Raw genomic sequence first — 18,380 nt, 5'->3', positions numbered from 1 at the left:
GTGCTCCTGGAGCTGCCGGGGGTCCGGGGGGTCCCGGGGGGTCCCGCCCCGTGCCGGGCCCCAGGTGCGCAGTGGGAGGAGCCTTGGGGGGGGCAGCGCGTGCCCCACCCCTCCTCCCCTGTCCCCCCCCAGCCAATGGGAAGGCGGCGGGAGGGCAGGCTCCGCCCCCCCGCGGTTTTAAAGCCGCCCCCCGCGCCCGGCGCCGCCAGAGAGGGGAGCGCCCGCCCGGCCGCCGGCCGCTGCCGCCGCCATGGACTGACCGCCCCGGCCCGCGCCGCCCCGGTGAGTCCCGCGTCCTCGGCGCCGCTGCCCCGGCCCTCCCCTCGCCACCGGGCCGGGGCATCGCGGGGCGGCGGCCCGCCGGCGGGAGGGGGCTCTGCTGGGCGGCCGGGGGGGGGGGGGGGGGGGCGGGGCTGAGGGAGCCCGGTGGGCCTCGGCCGGGCTACGGGGCACCCACGCCCGGCTGCCCTCCGCGGGTGACAGGGTGTCACCCGGGCCTCGGCTGCAGGCAGGGTACACGGGGCCAGCACCTCGCTCCAGGCCTCGGCTGGGGGTCGGCATGCCTGGCTCCCCCCAAGGCCTCGGCCGAGCTGGGGGGCACCTGGCTGTCCCCTGCCTGGGCCGGTGACGAGGGCTCGGCTGGGCTGGGGTGGCGGCACCGTGGCAGGCAGGGATGAGGGTGCAGGCAGGGCCCCAGGTCCCCTGTCCCTGCCTGCGTCTGTCCTGCCATGGGATGTGCCGGGGTCTGGCCTGGGGACCTCGGCCTGGTGCTGCTCCCATCACAGAGATGTGGCCATGGCTAACGTGGAGCCCAGTTTCCTCCAGCTGTGGCTGGGTGGCTGCGACCCACCCTGCCAGCAGAAGGGCTCCAGGACCCACATGGGACTGGCACGCTCCTGGGCTGATCCCATGCTCGCCCTGTCCCGGCAGACGTGGCAGCAGGGCTCGCCCTCTGGGGTCAGGCAGAGGTGGGAGCTGCTGGCAGCCGTGTCCACCACCACCACCCCCCTCCTCAGCGGAGGGCTCGGCCGGGGTGGGGTTTGGCTGCCCTGGCCCTGCCTGTCCTCAGGGGCCGGCGTCCCAGGTTGCTGACCCACTGCGGGGCCGAGCGGGGTCCCCGGGCAGTGCCAGCAAGGGTTCCCCCTCGGCTGGCGCAGAGGGACGCGTGCCAGCAGGGCCACCGGCCAGCCTGGCCGGCGGGGATGCCCTACCGCCTCTCCTGCCGCCAGCTCCCTGCGTGCTTCATCGTCAACCGGCATGCGTCGGGGGAGGCTGGCCCCCGCCACCCTGTCCAGGTGTGACTTTGGGCCACCGTGGGGTAAGTGTCCCTTGCCTGGCTCCCTTGGTTGGCAGCTGCCACGAGAGCCAGTGCATCCCAGCAAGGATGATGCTCCAGTTCCAAGACCCCTCTTCCCAACCAAAAAACCCTACTCGTGTCCCCCCCACACCCACTCCAGCTGACGTGCCCCATGCCGACAGGTCTCATCCTGCCGTGACCGGGGCAGCTGGACTGGCCTGACCCAGCCGGGGCCGTGCCACTGCCCACACGGCGCTGGGCAGTGCCACCGTCAAGGATGACACTAATTACTATTTTTCCCCGCACCACGCCAAGGCCGGGTGGCCCTGACGCAAGCGCTGCCTGCCCGGCTGGCTCTGCCGGCGGGACGCGGCAGGAGGAAACGCTCGGGGACAGCCACGGCCGCCCCAGTCACGCCGTAGGAATCTGCCCGTGCTGCCGGGGCCGCGCGTGGCAGCATCGCCGCCCTCCTCCCAACCTCTGCCGGCGTTTGGCCTCCTCCGGAGGCGGTTTGGCTGCCGGTAAAGCGGCTCTGCTGGTTTTTCTCCTTGCCTGCACCTGAGTCGGGGAGTGCGGCTGGGTCAAAGGGGCAGAAGCGGGACCGAGGGGCCGGCGAGAGCCCTGGGGAATGCAATAACCAGGCCTGCATTCCTCTGGGGCTGCTGCGGAAACTTTAATTAAATAGGGAGGGGAGCCTGGGAGGAGGTGGGAGCTGCGGCGGCGCAGGGTGGGTTGAAGGGGAGGAGGATTAAGGGTTCAATCCTGCATCTCCCCCCGGCTGGGTCTCGGGAGGGGGCACGTGCCGACATGGGCTTGTTTTGGGGGGGCGTAAGGGAGGGGAGCAGCGCCTGCATCCTGCCTGGCACTGCGTCCCTCCCTGCGGTGACGGGGACAGAGCTCAGGGCCTGGCTTCGTGCAGGGCCCCCATCCTGCCTGTGCCGGTGCCCGCTGGCCGAGGAGGCAGCCCACCGGCTTGGCTGCCTGCCGGCAACAACGGTGGCTTTGTTCGGTCGCGGGGCCTCGCTTGCCGGTGCGGGAAGGGACATCCTGGCCGTGCCGGGGTCCCTGGGGAGAACAGCCGCGTCCCTGAGCCGCAGGGAGGGGAAGGGACGCCCAGGAGGGCTCCTCCGGCCCTTCCTGCGCAGGTGTCACCCCGCGGTGTGGTGACGGCATCGGCCTCGTCCTTAAAACACGTGGTGGGTGCGAAGCAGGGCGTCCCTTGCCGAGTCCCTCGCCCTGGGCAGGCAGCTGGACGGCCCGGCCTGGGGGGCTGCAGGCGGGGAGGGGGGACGCGGCCCTCCCACCCCAGCAGGCTGGCAGGGAAAGGCTGAGCCGGGACTGGGGGAATCTGAGCCCAGATCCTCCCCGCAGCCGGAAAATATGAATAATTCGGCAAATATCTGCGGTGCAGGCGCAGGGGAGCCCAGCCAAGGCAGCAGCAGGCCGCTGGCAGGGCGGTCCTAACACCTCCGGCAGAACCAGGGCCCCCTCTCCGTGTTGGGGACCCCCCCCGGGGCCTGGGGGGGCTGTTCCCCTGCCCCCCCGTTTTGGAGGGGTGAGCACCCCAGCGAGCCTGGGCTGGGTTAACCCCTCACTGCCTTGAAAAATAGCATCAGGGCGCGAGGGCGGGATGCCGGCGCGTGCCGGCGGAGCTGGGTGATGCCGAAGGAGAGGTGGTGGAGGCGTGCGGGTGGAGCAACCCTGCCGGCCTGCCCGGCGCCCGTGGCGAGGCGGGGATGTGTGGCTGTGGCCGCAGCCAGGCCAGCCGAACCTGCCCGGAGCGGGGAGCCTGGCAGGCGGGGAGGGAAGGAAATGCCAGCGTAATTAAAGGGACGAGAGAGACTTGGAGTCAGCAGCTGGTTGCAGTACTGACACGTCAGCGAAACCCGACCCTGGCATTGCAAAACCAACCCCGGCCTGGCTGCCCACCCGGGCGGCCTGGCACGGTGGTGGCACCGCGGGCGTGCCCGGCACCCTGCGCCAGGGCTTTGCCTGCCAACCAGCACCCTCAGGCTGCCGGAGCCACCTCAAGGGCTGGTGTGGCGGTGAGGGGCGCCGGGCCTGCCCCCAGCCCCCTTAGCCCCCAAAAGTGCTTCACAAGGCCTCCATGATGCTTTTTCGGCTCTGCTCGGTCCTCATGCCGAGCACCAACAGCTTGGCCATGATGTTGGGGTGCGGTGGGACGTGGCAGTGGCATCAGCGAAGGGGCTGGGGGCTGTGCTGGGGAGGGGACTCGGTGACGGTGACCCCCTGGACAGGGCACAGCTCCTCCCTGGTGTCGGGGGGGCTGACGGCACGGGTCACGGCGGGGCAGGGCCAGTTGGGCCAAGTGACTCAGGCAGCTTGCGGTGACCCTGCCCAGTGGCGCGGGCGCACCCCACCCTCGGGTGCACCCCACCCGGGGAGGAGGCCAGGACCGAGCCAGCCACCCCATTAACCCCGTCCGGCTGCAGGCGAGTGCCGGTGCCTCTGTGGCACAGGGGGCTCCGCTGCCTGGGGACACAGCGTGGGTCCAGTCCCTCCCACAGCCACCGGTGCAGGATGTGGTGTCCCGGCACCGGACAGGGCCCCCCACGGCGGAGGGGCGGCCGGGGCAGGCGGCACGTGCTGCTGCGTGACCCGACAGCCCCCCGCACACGGCGGGGGCCCCTTGCGAGCCGCAGGGGGGGTTTGCCTGGAGCTGTGAACGGCTCGGAGCAGGCGATGGCGGGGGAAGGGGCTGGCAGGACAGGGTGCTGGTGGCACCCTCACCTCCAGCAGCCTGGTGGGGTTTGCCTCTGCCCCTGAGACAGGGTGGCAGGAGGCATCGGGTCCCTGCTGCCACCCCCCTCACCCGTGCTAATTAGGAGTGTCATTAAAAGGGCTGAAAGAAGAGGTTGAGAGAGGAACCAGTCGCCTGTGAAGCAAGGACATCAGCTGGGGCACCTGCGGGGGGCTGGGGCAGGGGGACTTACACCCCAAGAGCATCGTCCCCTCTGTCCCTGACCCCGTCCCTGAGGGACGAGGACGCAGCCCAGGGTGCTGCGCTGGGTCCCCAGGGTGCCAGCAGGAAGGGGAACAGCAAGGTGACCCGCGGCCCCCAGGGGACAGGAGCCGGCTCGGGGGTGAGTTCGAGCCCCGGGACTCTGTGGGGACGCAGCCGGCTCTGAAGGGCACAGGAGGGACCCGTGGGGCAGGGGAGCACCCGGCTCCTTCGGCCCCACAGCCTGTGCCCAGGCCACCCCACAGTGGGGGCCACCTCTGGGTGCCCCCGTCCCCGAGGGGATTGCTGCTGCTGGCAATCTGGGCAGGAACAGACCCCGTGGGTGCAGCCGCCAGGACGGCGGCACAAGCAAAGGGTTAAGCGGTGCTCGGTGTGCCGGGAAAGCCAGCCAGGCTCCCACCCCTCCCCTGGCTCCCAAGCCGGGCTGCTCCACATCCCCCATGTTTGATTTGCACCCTGCTGAGAGCAGCCGGGGAGGTAGGGGCCCTTGCCCTGCCACGTACCGGGGGTCTCGGTGCCCCACCGGAGACGGTACCAAGAGGCCAGGCCAAGGCCAGTGGGACACGTCTCATGGTAGAGCCTGGGGTGCACAAAGGTGCCATGTTCCTAAATCCTGGGGGTCCAGGGAGGGGGAGAGCGTGGGGCTGGGGTGGTGCCGCTTCGCTCTCGCCAGCTCTGTCCTGGGCCAGAGCAGCACAGAGGAGGCAGGAGCGCAGCGGGGACTTTCCCCGCTCCCTCCGTGGTCCCTTTGGGGCCGGAGGGTCCCAGGCAGGGCACAGGGAGACAGCTCTCACCCCAGCAGCAGTGCGGGGGCAGCAGCGGGGGGTCTGAGGCACCCCACCGCCCTGCCAGCCCGGGGCTCCCCCCCCCGGCAGGGCCTGGCCCCTAACCTTGGCTGGGTTTCTCTCTCCCGCAGAGCTGACACCATGAACCAGCTGATCCTTTGCACGCTGCTTCTCTTGGCCCTCGGGGAGCTGGCTGGGGCATGTCCAGCGGGCTGCCAGTGCCAAGACCCCAAGACCATCCTGTGCGCGGCCAGACGGGGCCAGACCGTGCCCCGGGGGCTGCCCCCCAACACCCTCTCCCTCTACGTCTTTGAGAACGGCATCACGATGCTCAGCGAGGACAGCTTCGCCGGCCTGCCCGCCCTCCAGCTCTTGGACCTCTCACAAAATAAGATCGCTAGCATCCAGAAAAACATCTTCCAGCCCCTGACAGAGCTCGTCAACTTGGACCTGTCCTCCAACCAGCTGCAGGAGATCACCAACGAGACCTTCCACGGGCTGCGGCTGCTGGAGCGGCTCTACCTACAGAGGAACAGGATCCAGCACATCCATGCCGCTGCCTTTGACACGCTGGAGAACCTGCTGGAGCTCAAGCTGCAGAACAACCAGCTCTGGGCCGTGCCCCCCCTTAACCTGCCCAACCTCCTGCTGCTGGACATCAGCTGGAACAAAATCCCTGCCATCGCACCGGGGGCCTTCCACGCTGTCAACATCGAGTCCCTGAAGATCGCGGGGCTGGGCCTGACGAGCTTAAACGAGGAGCTCTTCCAGGCCCAGAACAACCTCCACGAGCTGGACGTCTCCGACAACCTGCTGGAGCGCGTCCCGGCGGTGCTGCGGCGGCTGGGGAGCCTCACCAAGCTCAGCCTGGCTGGCAACGCCCGCATCTCCCAGCTGCTGGCAGAGGACTTCCACAACCTTCACAACCTCCAGGAGCTGGACATCAGCAACCTCAACATCAACACCATCCCTCGGGATTTCTCCAGCTTCTTCCCCAGGCTGCGGGCTGTGACGGCCTCTGGCAACCCCTTCAACTGCATCTGCCAGATGAGCTGGCTGGTGCAGTGGGTGAACGCCAGCAGCGTGGTCCTCCGGCGGCCCGAGGAGACGCGCTGCCACTTCCCCCCCAAAAACTCCGGCAAGCTCCTCCACCACCTGCAGTACGCCGACTTTGGCTGCCCCACCACCACCACCACCACCACCCCCACCACCCCGCGCACCACCACGCTGCCGCCGCCCGCGCCGCTCCCCACCAGCGGCCGCCCGGCACCGCAGCCCAGCACTGCCGCTCCCACCCCGGGGGCCAGGCCCCCCCAGGGCAGCTCCACGCCGGTGCCCTTCAGCGGTCCCCCGGCCCCCACCAGCCCCCCGCCACCCATCTGTCCCCCTCGCACGTGTCTGAACGGCGGCACCTGCCACCTGGGTGCCCAAAACCACCTGGAGTGCCTGTGCCCGGAGGGTTTCGCCGGGGCGTACTGCCAGGCAGAGGTGAAGGGGACGACGCCGTCCCTGGCCACGCAGGCCCCGCCGCCCGGCCGGCGGATCAGCATCACGCAGGTCAGCAGCACCTCCCTCAAAGTGGACTTGCAGAACTACGTCCAGTCCAAAGTGCAGCTGAAGGGGATCCGCTTGAGCTACCGAAATCTCTCCGGGCCGGACAAGCGACCGGTGATGCTGCGTTTGCCGGCTTCGCTCTCTGAGTACACGGTGCGGGCGCTGAAGCCCAACTGCACCTACCGCGTCTGCATCGGGCCCCTGGGAGAGAAGGTCTCCAAGGAGGAGCACTGTGCCGAGGCGCAGACCTTGCCGGTCAGCCACCAGCAGCACTCGCCCGTCACCCAGAGCAAGGACAGCAACCTGACCCTGATGATCGTCCCCGCGCTGGCCGCCGTGCTGCTGCTGGTGGTGGTGGTGACCGCCGGCACCTACTACCGCCGGCACCGCCGGGCGAAGGCGCACGCTGGCGCCAGAGCGGATGCCAGCCCGCTGGAGCTGGAAGGGGTGAAAGCCTGCTTGGAAAATGGGGATTTGAGCAGCCACGGCCGCAAGGTGCCGGAGGCGGCGATGCTTTCCGGCGGCTCCGAGTGCGAGGTCCCGCTCATGCAGTCGCACTACCCCAGCAACAACAACACCCCGGGGCTCAAACCCTCCTATTTCTGAGCCGGGTGGGACGGGGCTGCTGGGCGAGGGGAGCCCCGGACAGACGAGGGTTGAGCTCCAGCGGTGGCACCCGGCTGCGTCCCGCCGGGGCGAGGACTGGCGAGGAGTTAACTGAACTAAGGCAGAAAAACCCCAAACCCATAACGTGCAATTTCCGAGAGGCGGCCGCGCTTCGGGAGGAGACGCTAATTTTACCGCTCAGTGCCTTGATTTCTGCGCCTCTACGTAGAACGTGGGTAGCGAAAGAGAGGGGGGTTTTTAATTTGGGGTTTGGGTGGGCTTTTTTTTTTTAGCTACTGCTAAAAAGAAAGCTGCCAGTGACTCGGCTAAGGGACGTCCACGTGCTGGTAACAAGGGTCCTTTAGCGGAGCACGGCCCGTGACTCTCAACTCCCGGGAAGCTGATGTGAGCGATAAGGCCCGGCCGAGGTGCTGGGACCCTCGGGACCCCCGGGCCAAAGGAAGCGCTGAGCAGGCAAACTGGGAATTGAAGCTTTAAGAACTCGGAGAGAGTATTTATACACGGTTATTTCCCATTTCTTCTGGGAAAACACTTTTTTTTTTTTCTAGTACAGGTTTGTGTACGTCTCTTTTGTAAGGCAGACCAGAAGGGTGTCTTTTTGTAAAAAAAAAAAAAAAAAATAATTAAAATGACAACAATGAAAACCTCTTGCAGAGCCCTCAGCACTTTTGCAGGTGCTGCCCATCTCCCCCCAGCTTGCGGGCAGCGCGACGGGCAGGGTGACGTGTCCCCCGCGGAGGAGCGGGAAGGTTGACCGCGTCCTCCCGTTGTTGTTGGCGTGTGCCGGGATGAGTCAGGGTGAGGGAGGTGGGAGTTTTCCCGGCTCTGGGTGGCGGCGCTGGGGAGGCTTCACCCCCACGGCGCTGCCCCCCACCGCAGGCGCTGAGGAGGTGTTCCCAAAACAGAGGCCACGAGTTTCGAATCAGCCCCTGCCCTGCGCATCATCCAGCCTTACTTCATCCCTCCCCGCCTGCCAGATGGCTCCGGGGCCGGCTGCGAGACAAACAGCCCAGCCCAACCTCCTGACGTCACCCCCCGGCGGCACCGGGACCCCCAAAGCGCCCGTGGTGAGCGTCGGCCTGCTCGGTTCCCCCCCAAACCGGGGGGCTGCAGCCCGAGCCAAGGCTCGGAGCCCCCTGCGGTGAGCCCCCAGCCCCAGGAACAGCCGGTTTCGTGTGCTGGCCCCGGTGGGGAGGGCTGGGAGCCGGCGCTCGGCAGGTTCCCGCTGCCAAGTGGTTTCTGCTCCAACCCTCTGGTTTTAATCGTTTTCCAATCCTTTATCTTTTGAGCTGGAATTTTCCAGGTTGGGGCCCTGCCTGCCGAGGTGTGTTTGATTTGGAGAGAATGAGCAAAAAGCGGGCTGAAACGCCGCGGCTGCCGCCAGCGGAACCGAGGGTCACCGCCGTGCCGCGCGAGCTGTCGGCTGCACCGGGGGCCGGCTGCTCTTCGGGAGGCACCGCTTTGCTGCGGGATATGGCCCTGACCCCACAACCGCCCCGGTCCCGCTCGCCCGGGGCCGACGGCGGGAGGGAGAGGCTCTGGATGCAATTAGGGGCGCGGGGCGGCGGCGGGGGCGGCTGGCGGGGCCCCCCTGGCTCCCAGGTGGGCTTCCGGCAGGGCTGGCTCCCATTAGGGCCGGCGCAGCGGCAGGAGGGGCCCCTCGCCGGCGCGGGAGGGCCGGTGCGATGGCCACGCTCGCCCGCTCAAAGGGCCCATTGTGGTCCTCTCCCCACAGATTTTTCAAATTAACATCCCAAATTCCTCCGAAAATTGCTGCTGTGTAAATATTTTCACTGCGAGCTTTGTATATTTTCCAGCCCCGTGAGGAGGAGAGAAGAAAAATCCCCGGCGGAGCCGCGGCCTCGCGCTGGGTGCCTCCGGCCGGCCGCCGCCGCAGCCCCCCGAGCCCAGCCGGGCGCAGGGTCGGTCCCAGCGTGTCCCCTCACCCCCCCGGGCTGCAGGGGACCGGCAGCGGGGACCTCACAGCGGCCCTCAAGCCCCCCTGGCCCCTTGCCTTCCCTCCTGCTGCTTGCCTTCACGATGTGCCCTTCCCCTAACGAAGCTGCTTTCCCCATTTGCAATTAGCTGGAGGTTTGCGGGGGACCCCCGCATGCCAGGTGGGTGCCGGGGATCCCCACGACTCCTTGGCAGGTCCCATCGCTCCTGGGGGACTTCCAGCAGCTCCAAAGCAACCACATCTGCGTCAGGGATGCCACAGCGGCTGCGCCGGTATGGCAGGAGCAAAGCGGGTGCTTGGCTTTGGCAGGTGCAGCGCAGCGGGGAAGCCCTGAGCCGAGGTTGTCGGTGCCAGCCGGGAGATGCGGGCGACGGCGGCCAGGAGGGGACAGCAGGGCTCGGCCTCGGCACAGAGGGGTACGGGGATGCCGTGGCCAGGACAGGGCTCGGTGCCCCGTGGGGCTCGGACCCCACCCTGACACCCACATCTGCACCCAGGCGGCTCTGCAGGAGCTCAGCAGCACCCAAAACGTGCCCTTCCAGCCCCCGAGCCCCCGTGGCTTCCCGAACCCCAGTGCAAAAGTCCCCCTGGCCACTGCCAGCCCTGGCGTGCGCCAGGAGCGACTCGGAGCGGCACAGCGTGCAGCACTGCTAATTCCTCTGAGCTGAATCAGCACCGGGGAAAGATTGCAAAACCCCCTGAAATGAACCCATAAAAAAAAAAAAAATCCCTCTCGCTATGCGATCCAGCGGGGCCGGTAACCGAGAGCCCCAGGCAGAAGCCACCGGCAGGATGGGGATGAGCCACAACTGGAGGAGCCACCGGCTTCACCGGGGCAAGTCCCACTGGCCACGGTGCTGGCCCAGCCCTGCCCAGCTCCCGCCTGCACCCCGATGGCTGCAAGCCTGGAGGTCTCCGGCCTCCAGAGAAACATCCCCGGCCCCCGGGCATGGCCCCGTGGAAACCAAAGCCTGGTCCCCTGGGCCCCCCAGGCCCCCACGGCCGGAGCAGAGCCCCGGGGACACATGCTGCCTCGGTGCAGGGTGCCGGGGGTCCCCGCTCCCCTGGGGCGAGGGCAGCCGTGCGCCCGTCCCACAGCCCGACGCGTTGCCGCAAAGCGTCGGCTGCCAGGAAGGGTTTGCGGAGAGGCAGAAATCCCGCCGGCTTCCTGGAAAGCTGGGGAGGCCGGGGCTGGGGAGCACCGGTCGGCCGCGGAGGCGGCAGTGGGCTGAGGCTGTGGCCCATCTGGGAGCGATTTCGGCGCTGCCGCCACTTGCTGCCTTCCCGCCTGAGCGGCCCCACCAGCGGCATGGGCTATTTTTACACACCGTAATTACTGGGGCAGGCGACGGAGCCGGGCGGCCGCCCCGGCATTAACCCCTTCGTGCAGCCGCCCAGGAGCATCTCGCCCCCGCGGGGAGGGGTCCCACTGGGGTGGCACCTGATGGGGTGGCCTCTCCCCGCTCCTCGTGTCTGAGGTTGGCAGCCAAGCGGGAGCAGAAGGACAAAGCCCCTTCCCCGCTGATGGCCGCCAGCCCAGGCACCCGTGGGAGGAGGGGGCGAGGGCAGGGGTCTGCAGGGGGATGGCAATGGGGACAGGGATGGGGACAGGGATGGACCTGTCCTGCTCAGGGCTCTGCCACCAAGACCTGACCACTGGGGTGGGTGTTGCCAGAGACCCCCAAAACGCCCAGCACGACCCAAAAGGGCTCCTAAGTCCCAGGAAAAAGCGTCGGGGCCAGGCGGGGTGGGAGCAGGAATGGCCATCGAGGTGCCATTATGGCTGGTGACCGGGGAGAGGTGGCAGGGGGACGGTGGGGACACGTGCCTCGGTGGGGTCATAAGCCTTGGTGCGCACGAGGGCTGGAGCCGGGAGATGCCAGGGCTGCAAGCCCGGCCCCCACGAGCCGGCTCAGCCGCAGGCTTTGGCCAGGGCAGGGGCAGCGGGCGGGTGCTGGGGGCTGAGCATCCCCGGGCAGCGTCCCCCAGGAACCATCCAGGTCCCTCCGTGTCCTGCTCCAGCGCTGGGGGAGCCAAACAACCCCAAATCCCTCCGCAAACATCCTGCCGTGCTGGCTCCCTGCCGCAGGCAGGTCGCGGCTCCAGCACCTCCCAGCTCTGGCGGACTTTGCACCATGAAGGGCGGTGGGGATCCAGCCGTGCCCATCTCTCAGCCCCCACCACCGTCCTGGCCCGTGGGGATCTGCCCAGCGCCGGCACACACCATGGGGACACAGCTCACCGGGACCTTTGCCGAGCCAGTCACCTCGGCCCTACCGACCCAGCCGCAGCCCCAAGCCGGCCACGCCATGGGCACCCCAAGCCCTGCTCGGCAAGCGGGCACCTCCCAGCCTCCCAGGGGGCATTTTCGGGACACCAAAAGATGCGGCGACACAAGGGAGCCGCTGTTCTCGCCAGCCCCGACGCGGTGACGGCACCGTCCCCGGGCAGTGCTGTGCCGGCCGCCGGGCGCGCGGCAGCGGGGTCTGGTCGCTGACCCCGAGTCGGAGCCGGTAACCCAACCCCGCCGGTGCTGGTTACAATTTAGGGCAACAATAACCTATTGAGGCCCCTTCCTGGCTCCTGCCCTGCTGCTCCTTGATCTAATTAAAGGGGGCCGGGGGGGGGGGGAGACAAAACCCGAGTCGAAGGGAGCGGCGGGTACGTGAAGGCGGCACGTTGAGGGCCACGGTGTGGAGAGGGGCCGGGGCCACCCCTGCCTCCCGCCACCAGCTCCCACGGGGGTCTGGGCATCGCTGCGAGGGGTCAGCTCCCGAGCACGGCCCCGGCACAGCCAAGATGCTTTGAAAATGAGGTTTATGCGGTCGCAATGATCTCGACTGCTCAGGATTTGGGATGGGCGACCCCCAAAACGCACTTGCTGATGTGGGGGTGAATGGGGCCCGTGCCCCGCCACTCTCTGCCCTCTTCCCCCGTGGATGCTGGGCAGGGGCGCAGCCACCCCGCAGGGTTCGGTGCGGCTGTGGGCATTGGGGTGGACGTGCCGGGGGTGTCCCCCACCTTGGGGCACGCCATGGCCCCGCTTTGGGGTGCCACAGGGTGCCTGGGACACATGATGGCGGCTCGGCGGGCACGGGCCCCCGCAGCAGGGCGCGGTGGGGACGCGGTGGGGACGCGGGCTCCCCTTCCTGCCGGCCCGGCGTCAGTAATGAATGGTATGAGTTTCCTGCCCGCCCACTGATTGCTTCCTCAAAGAGCCTCAATGAGCTGCTGCTGCTGCGCCCGGCTCCTCACGCCTGGCTCACGGCATGGCTGGCGTCACCACACTGCCAGATGGTCCTCGATGCCCCACGCTGGGCACCCACAGCCACGCTGGAGAGCCACAACCGGCACCCCAGCCCCACGGCTCTGCCATCCCCAGCGTGCCGAGTTGCTGTCCCTGGAGCAGCAGCCTGTTTGGGCAGCTCCCCTGTTGGGGCACTGCCGCCGGAGGGGGCCTGGTGACCCCCAAACCCTCCACCCCCTGCCCTAGCCACGGCTCCAGGACTCCCCAGCATCACACCCCGGCGGCCCCCGATCGGGACGGAGGGAGAGCGCAGCCCCCGCTCAGCGGCTCTGCCGGGAGCCAGCCCAAATCCCCCTCCGCCATTTGTCATCTCTGCGAGATTTACAGGCGGGGAGCGGTTGGGGCTGGAAGCGCGGCCGGCCCCGGCGCGGCTGCCTAAAAAAAGCACCTCCCGCTCCTTGGCAGCTCCCCGGCACAGCAGGGGGGGTCCCTGCTCGCCCCCATCACCCCCAGCCCCTCTCCGTATCACCCCGCCACACAGCCGCAACCCGGCAGAGCCCCGGCATGACGCGCAGGCAGCGCCCGCCAGCCGCATTCCTGACGGCCGATAAACCCGGCAGCCAAAATAACTCCAGCCTGAGCAAAGGGGGCTGAGCGCAGCCTGGCGTCTGCATCCAATTTAGCCGGGCTGGCTCGCCCCGGCCCAGTGCCGGCAGGGAGGCCCACACGCGCGGGGTGCGAGAAGCAGCGGGATTTGGGGTAATTCCCACTGGATTCTCCGCCAGCAGCAATAAGGGACCCCAAAGCGTCCCCTTGCAGCATGCTGTGTGTCCCGGCCTCCCTCAGGAGTGTTCACTCTGGACACTAATGATGGCTGGTCACGTAGGCTGGATGTGGCAACCCCATGGCTGCCTTTGCCCATTGTGCCGGCAGAGCCGAGGAGCAGGAGAGCCGCTCACCACTCATCCCGGGAGCTCGCAGGAGGGCGAGGGATGCTCCATCAGCCTCCTCGCCTGCTCCCACCCGGGGCTGCTCCCCCAGCCACCGTGCCAGCACCTCCTCACCGTGCCCGCGACCGATCCTCTCCCCTCCTGCCGGTCCCGCCTGCTGCCAGCACCGGCTTGGAGCTGACACCTCAGTGTGGGGGACGCCGGCAGGGCAGCCAAGGGCCAGCCCCGCTGTCACGGCTCACTCAGCTCCTTGCCAGAGGCCCCATATCGGCAACTGGCGGCTGCCGACCACCCAGCCTGCTCCGGCATCCTGGCCCGCCACGGAGCCAGCCCAGTGTGCGGCGAGGGTCCCGGCGTCCCTGTGCTTTGCCAGCAGCTCTGGGGAGAGCCAGCAGCTTCCAGCGCAGCCCGGCAAGGACCTTGCCCCAGATCCCCGTCACCCTGGCGGGATGAAGGCACTGCCTCCTCCTTCTCCCGTTTCCTCACCCGCACCGTGATGCCAGGCCAGCTCACCGGGCGGCGTGGGAGAGGCCAGGCTGGGTCTAACCGGAGCATTCCTCGCCTCAGCGGTGCCCCGCAGACAGGAGACAGCTCCATCACACCTTGACAAGGGGCGCTGACCCCTTACGGCCACAAAAGCTCCTCTTCACTTCCCCATGGGATGCCCGGTGAGCACAGCTCTGCCGCTGGCCTGGCCACGGCTGGCTGGGCAGCCACCACGGCACCATGGCACAAAGCACCGTGGCCCCACCATGAGCAGGGGGTCGGGGCCGAGCCGCTCCGGTGCACGGGCAGCACCAAAGGGATTCGCTCGCCCGCAGCATCTTGTCGTGCCGCCCCAGTGCACATGCCCACCCAGCTAACCACCACCACAGACACTGCTGGCGCTGTCCGCAGCAGTGCCACCACCCACCACAGTGCCACGGAGCACCCGTCCCACCCCAGCGCTGCTGGGAACGCCTCCGCACCATCCTCAGCACTGCCACCACCCTCCCATCCCACCCAAATGGCGCCGGGGACGTGACCATGCTGTCCCCGGCTTTGTGGCTGGGTGCTGCCGGTGCCAGGAGCTCTGTGCCGTCTCCTGCTCCGCCACCGCGATCCCCACGGGTCTCTGACCATGGCATCCCTGCCACGCCGCCCTGCGTCCCCACCACCCGCCCTCCCACCCCGCAGCGAGTCCCTGTCCCTACCCGGGCGAGGTGTCCAGCGCCACGGTGAGCATCGCCCCGCTGAACCGCCGCGTGTCCCATAGCTTCACCTCCCGCTCCCGCATCTGCAGGGGCACAGACATGGCGTCAGTGGGCACCGGGGCTGGCCCCATGGCACCACCTCCCTCACCAGCCAGCCTCCCTCCGTCCCCAGCAAGGGCCAGGTCACCTGGGGAGGGGACCTCCTGCTTTCATGGGGGACAGGCCACCCAAAAAGCACCTGGGCCCCCAGCACAGCCACTGCAGGGAGTGGGGCTGGACATCCAGGTAGTGCCGGGGCCACCTTCGCGGCGAGGACCGTACCTGGCTGAACCCGACGGAGATGAGGTAATCGCTGGAGCCCATCCAGAGCAGCCGGGAGTCCTTGTTGTTCTCATGTCCCAGGACACTCTGCAAGGCACAGGAGACACAGCCGTCGGTATCACCACCAGGCACACCGCGCGGGACGCATGCTTCACCGGTGGTGGCCGTGAACCGCCCCAGAGCTGAGCACATGGAGCCGAGTGCTGGTTCCCAACTCCGCTGAGAGATGCCCATGGTGACAGTGCAGTGGGGACAGCCTGCAAGCGGTGACAGTCCAGAGCCCCCACCCTGCGCCGGTGCTGGCGTGGTTGCTTTGTGCAGCGGCTGGCCTGGCTCCCGGCGAGGAGCAGAGGGTGGCAGCAGGTAATGTGAGTGTGAGGGGGCACAGGACGGCTCCCTGCCCCCCCGAGGCTCTCCTCACACCCGGCGAGGGGGCTCAGGGGCCAGCGTGCCGTGAGGAAGCTGCCAGCAGGCACGAGAAGAGGCTTGGCCACGGCCATGGTGACAGAGGGACTTACTTCCCTGGCTGCATCCCTGGGCTCTTGATCCATGCTGAATCCTGGCTGCAGGAGCTGGGTGCCCCGTGTGTGTCCGGATGCTACCGAAACACACGGCAAACTGAGCCCGGCCACGCTCCCCACACCGCCCTAACCCCCTGCAGCCCTGCTCCGCCTCTCCCCTGGGCTCCCTGTGGGGCTGGGACCCCCAGCCCATGCCACCGCCTCGTCCTGCCCACCGGCCCCAGCCTGGTGTCCCCGCTCTGCCGAGGACGGGAGGGGAAGAGTTACTGCGGGGACGGCGGCGGCTGCTTGCCGGCTCCCATGTGGCCCCCAGATGGGTCCTGCGGTTCCTGGCGTCCCAGCGGGAGCCGGCAGCCAGCGCTCGCCCCACGGCGCAGGCAGTGCTTGCAGCCCCCTCACTCTCATTTGCGAAGCGCTAATAAAAGACTGCTAACGATTTCAGAGCTGGCATGGAAAAGCAGAGGGTTCTGCCAGAGCTAAACCCAGCGCGGCGCTTCCGGCACCTCTGCGCAGGGCAGGGGGGACCCGGCGTGGGGGCAGGAGGGATGGGGTGGGCACAGGAGGGTGCCCACACGTCCACAGCCCCAGGTGGGTGCTGGAGGAGCCACATCCCATGAGCTGCATCCCCCTCGGTGTGAGAACCGTGCACCACTGGCCACGGCCGCACTGTGACCGCCAGCGAGGCTCTGCCACCGGTGAGGGTGTGCAGAGGTGCCGTATCTCCCACCCTGCCACCAGAGAAGCCCTGCCAGGAGCAGCCTCCTCCAGTCCCAGCCACCGGCCCTAGAGGGATGCCCACTCTCTGGAGAGACCCACAGCCGGGGTGGGAGAAGGCACGCGGTGCCAAGCTCATCCTCCCCCTGGCTCCGGCACGCGAGCCTCCTTGCCAGCACAAACACGGCGCTCGCCAGCCAGCGCAGCTCGCTTGGAAGAGGCAGCGTTGGCCAAGCCGAGCCCGGCGCTCCCAGCCGTGGGGGCAGGATGTGGGACAGGAGGGGCCCGTCCCCCACCTCCGACACGCTGGCACCAGAGCCAGCTCCCGAGGAGGGGAGAAGGGCCTGGAGAAGGGAACATGTCCCAGGATCGGTGCCGAGAGGGATGGAAACCCCGGGAGCCGGGGCCAGCCCGCTTGTCAGCTGGGAGAGCACTTCGGCACCTGAGCCGTGCGGCTGTGGCAGCCAAAACGCAACAGCTGGAGATTCGATAGCTGACCGCGCCAGCTCCGCTGGCTCCTGCGCACTGCTGGTCCCCCGGACCATCCAGTACAGCACCCGAGAGATGGTGGTGGGTGGCAGCCCCCCGGGGCGGGCGGCAGGGCTGGCAGAGGGCAGGGCGATGCCGCTGCCGCTCCCAGCCCACGTTGTGCCGGCTGCAGCGCGGGGCCATGTTTTCTGCATTAGTTCCATCCCGGCTGAGCAGTACGTATGGCAGCAAGTATGCGGGGAGGCCGGGGCCAGGGCACTCTGCTTTCGGTGGTGGCTCAGACACCCGGCTGTGCAGATGTTGCCAGAGGTGAGCGTGCGGAGCCGGATGGCAGTCAGTCCCGGGGGGGGGTCCTTGGGGACCCCCCACCCTGTATCCTCTCCCCTGGTGCTGAGGGTTTTGGCAGGGATGGGGCGGCGTGACCTGGCACTGACACTGGTGTGGTTCGGTCAGCGGAGAGCCCTGGGGCTGGCAGAGCTGGGCAGAGACCCTGGCACCCAGCCCGTGGCGATGCTGGGACCCCCCTGTGTCCCTGGAGCAGGGGACCAGCCGCTGTCCAAGGGATGGGCATCCCTCCCGAGCTGCTCAGCCCCCCAGCAGGCTGAGAGGAGCCCACCAGCTCCGGGCCGGCACACAGGGAGCAGAGGAGGCTTCCCAGCTCCCCGGCCACGCCAGCGCCGAGGCAGCCCAGCCTCCTCCAGCCCATTGTGTGGGTCCAGCCCAGCTGGTTTTAGGCAGCCCAGGCTGGGGAGAGCTTGCGCTCCCTTCTCAGAGCCAGATCAGCTGCATGGGGAGGGTTTCCCAGCACCATCCCTCTCCCCATCTCAACCCATCCCTCCCAGCACAGGCTGGGGTATGGTGCCGGTACCCACAGGGGTCCCCAGCCTTGCTCCCTGTGCAGCCCCAGAGCGCTCCGCTGCGGGATGCGAGGGGCTGCCGGGGGCCAGCGCCGGGGAGCAGGGCCGGCGTGTCGGATGCAGCTGTTGGCAGCAATGCCGCGACGGGGTCGGGTGAGCTGGTAACAGCTGCCCGCAGGGAGCGACCGCCTTCGGCTCCTCGGCTGCCTGGGAGAGCCCGAGACAAAGCAAACGCTGCTCTGGCACCGGGGCGATCCCTGCGGTGATCCCTGCCTCCGCGGGGAGCGTTACCCTCAGCCGGGATGCAGGGCAGGGAGAGCCGGGGATGGGGAGCCCAGGGCAGAGCCGTGGGGCTGGATGGGCAGGAGGTAGCTGGGGGGGTCACAGCTCTGCCCTTGGCAGAGACCCTGTGGCTGGCAGGGGCCAGGACAGCTCAGCCCTGCCTGTACCCATGGCTGGCAGAGCGTGGGCATGGCTAGCAGACCACGGGCATCTGATCCCCGTGGGAAGCAACCCAGGTGGAGGGACCTGAGTGGGCGCAGAGGCACCAGAGCTGGGCTCAGCCACCCCTTTGCCAGCGGGTGCCAGGGCAGGAGGGGTCCCCACAGGCCAGGGTGCCATGGTGGGCTCTGGGAACAGACACCTTCTGTCCATAGAAGAAGGATGGGTCCACTCCTGTGGGGAAAGCCATCGCTCCCTCCAAACCCCAGGACCCGAGGCAGTGGGGGGCAGGAGGAGCGGCTTCCTGGGGAGCGAGGGGGTTAACCACAGCATCCTCCTCCCAGCACAAGAATGTGAGTGATATCCCTCCCTTGCCAAATCCCGGTTACTCCAGAGGTGGCCAGGAGAGCCGAGCAGCCTCTCCCAGGCCAGCCCTGCTCCTGG

General features: G+C 68.4%; 2 protein-coding genes across 3 annotated transcripts in view; one reads left to right on the top strand and one right to left on the bottom strand.

Moving 5' to 3' along the window:
- Window positions 1–18,380, bottom strand: part of CORO7 (coronin 7) — a 38,764-nt gene that overhangs the window by 6,702 nt on the left and 13,682 nt on the right. Inside the window, exons 8-9 of the mRNA XM_087731369.1 lie at window positions 14,915–15,001; window positions 14,594–14,676 (exon numbers count right to left, since the gene is read on the bottom strand). Coding sequence (XP_087587495.1) covers window positions 14,594–14,676; window positions 14,915–15,001 — 170 coding nt within the window. The remainder of the gene's footprint in view (window positions 1–14,593; window positions 14,677–14,914; window positions 15,002–18,380) is intronic.
- Window positions 216–9,665, top strand: VASN (vasorin). 2 transcript variants are annotated; one of them, XR_015698711.1, is made up of 3 exons: window positions 216–282; window positions 5,197–8,313; window positions 8,536–9,665. XR_015698711.1 is itself a non-coding variant. In XM_087731370.1 (2 exons), the coding sequence occupies exon 2, from the start codon at window positions 5,207–5,209 to the stop codon at window positions 7,223–7,225; it is 2,019 nt and encodes a 672-aa protein (XP_087587496.1). In that variant the 5' UTR covers window positions 216–282; window positions 5,197–5,206; the 3' UTR covers window positions 7,226–9,665. The 2 variants fall into 2 exon arrangements, 1 of the variants encoding a protein (XP_087587496.1); XM_087731370.1 differs by having other exon boundaries at window positions 5,197–9,665.

This window comes from Nipponia nippon, unplaced genomic scaffold (genome assembly GCF_047370975.1).
Source record: "Nipponia nippon isolate SJK-2023a ecotype South Korea unplaced genomic scaffold, ASM4737097v1 scaffold_5, whole genome shotgun sequence".
Taxonomy (NCBI): domain Eukaryota; kingdom Metazoa; phylum Chordata; class Aves; order Pelecaniformes; family Threskiornithidae; genus Nipponia; species Nipponia nippon.
This window is presented reverse-complemented; position numbering and strand designations above follow the sequence as displayed.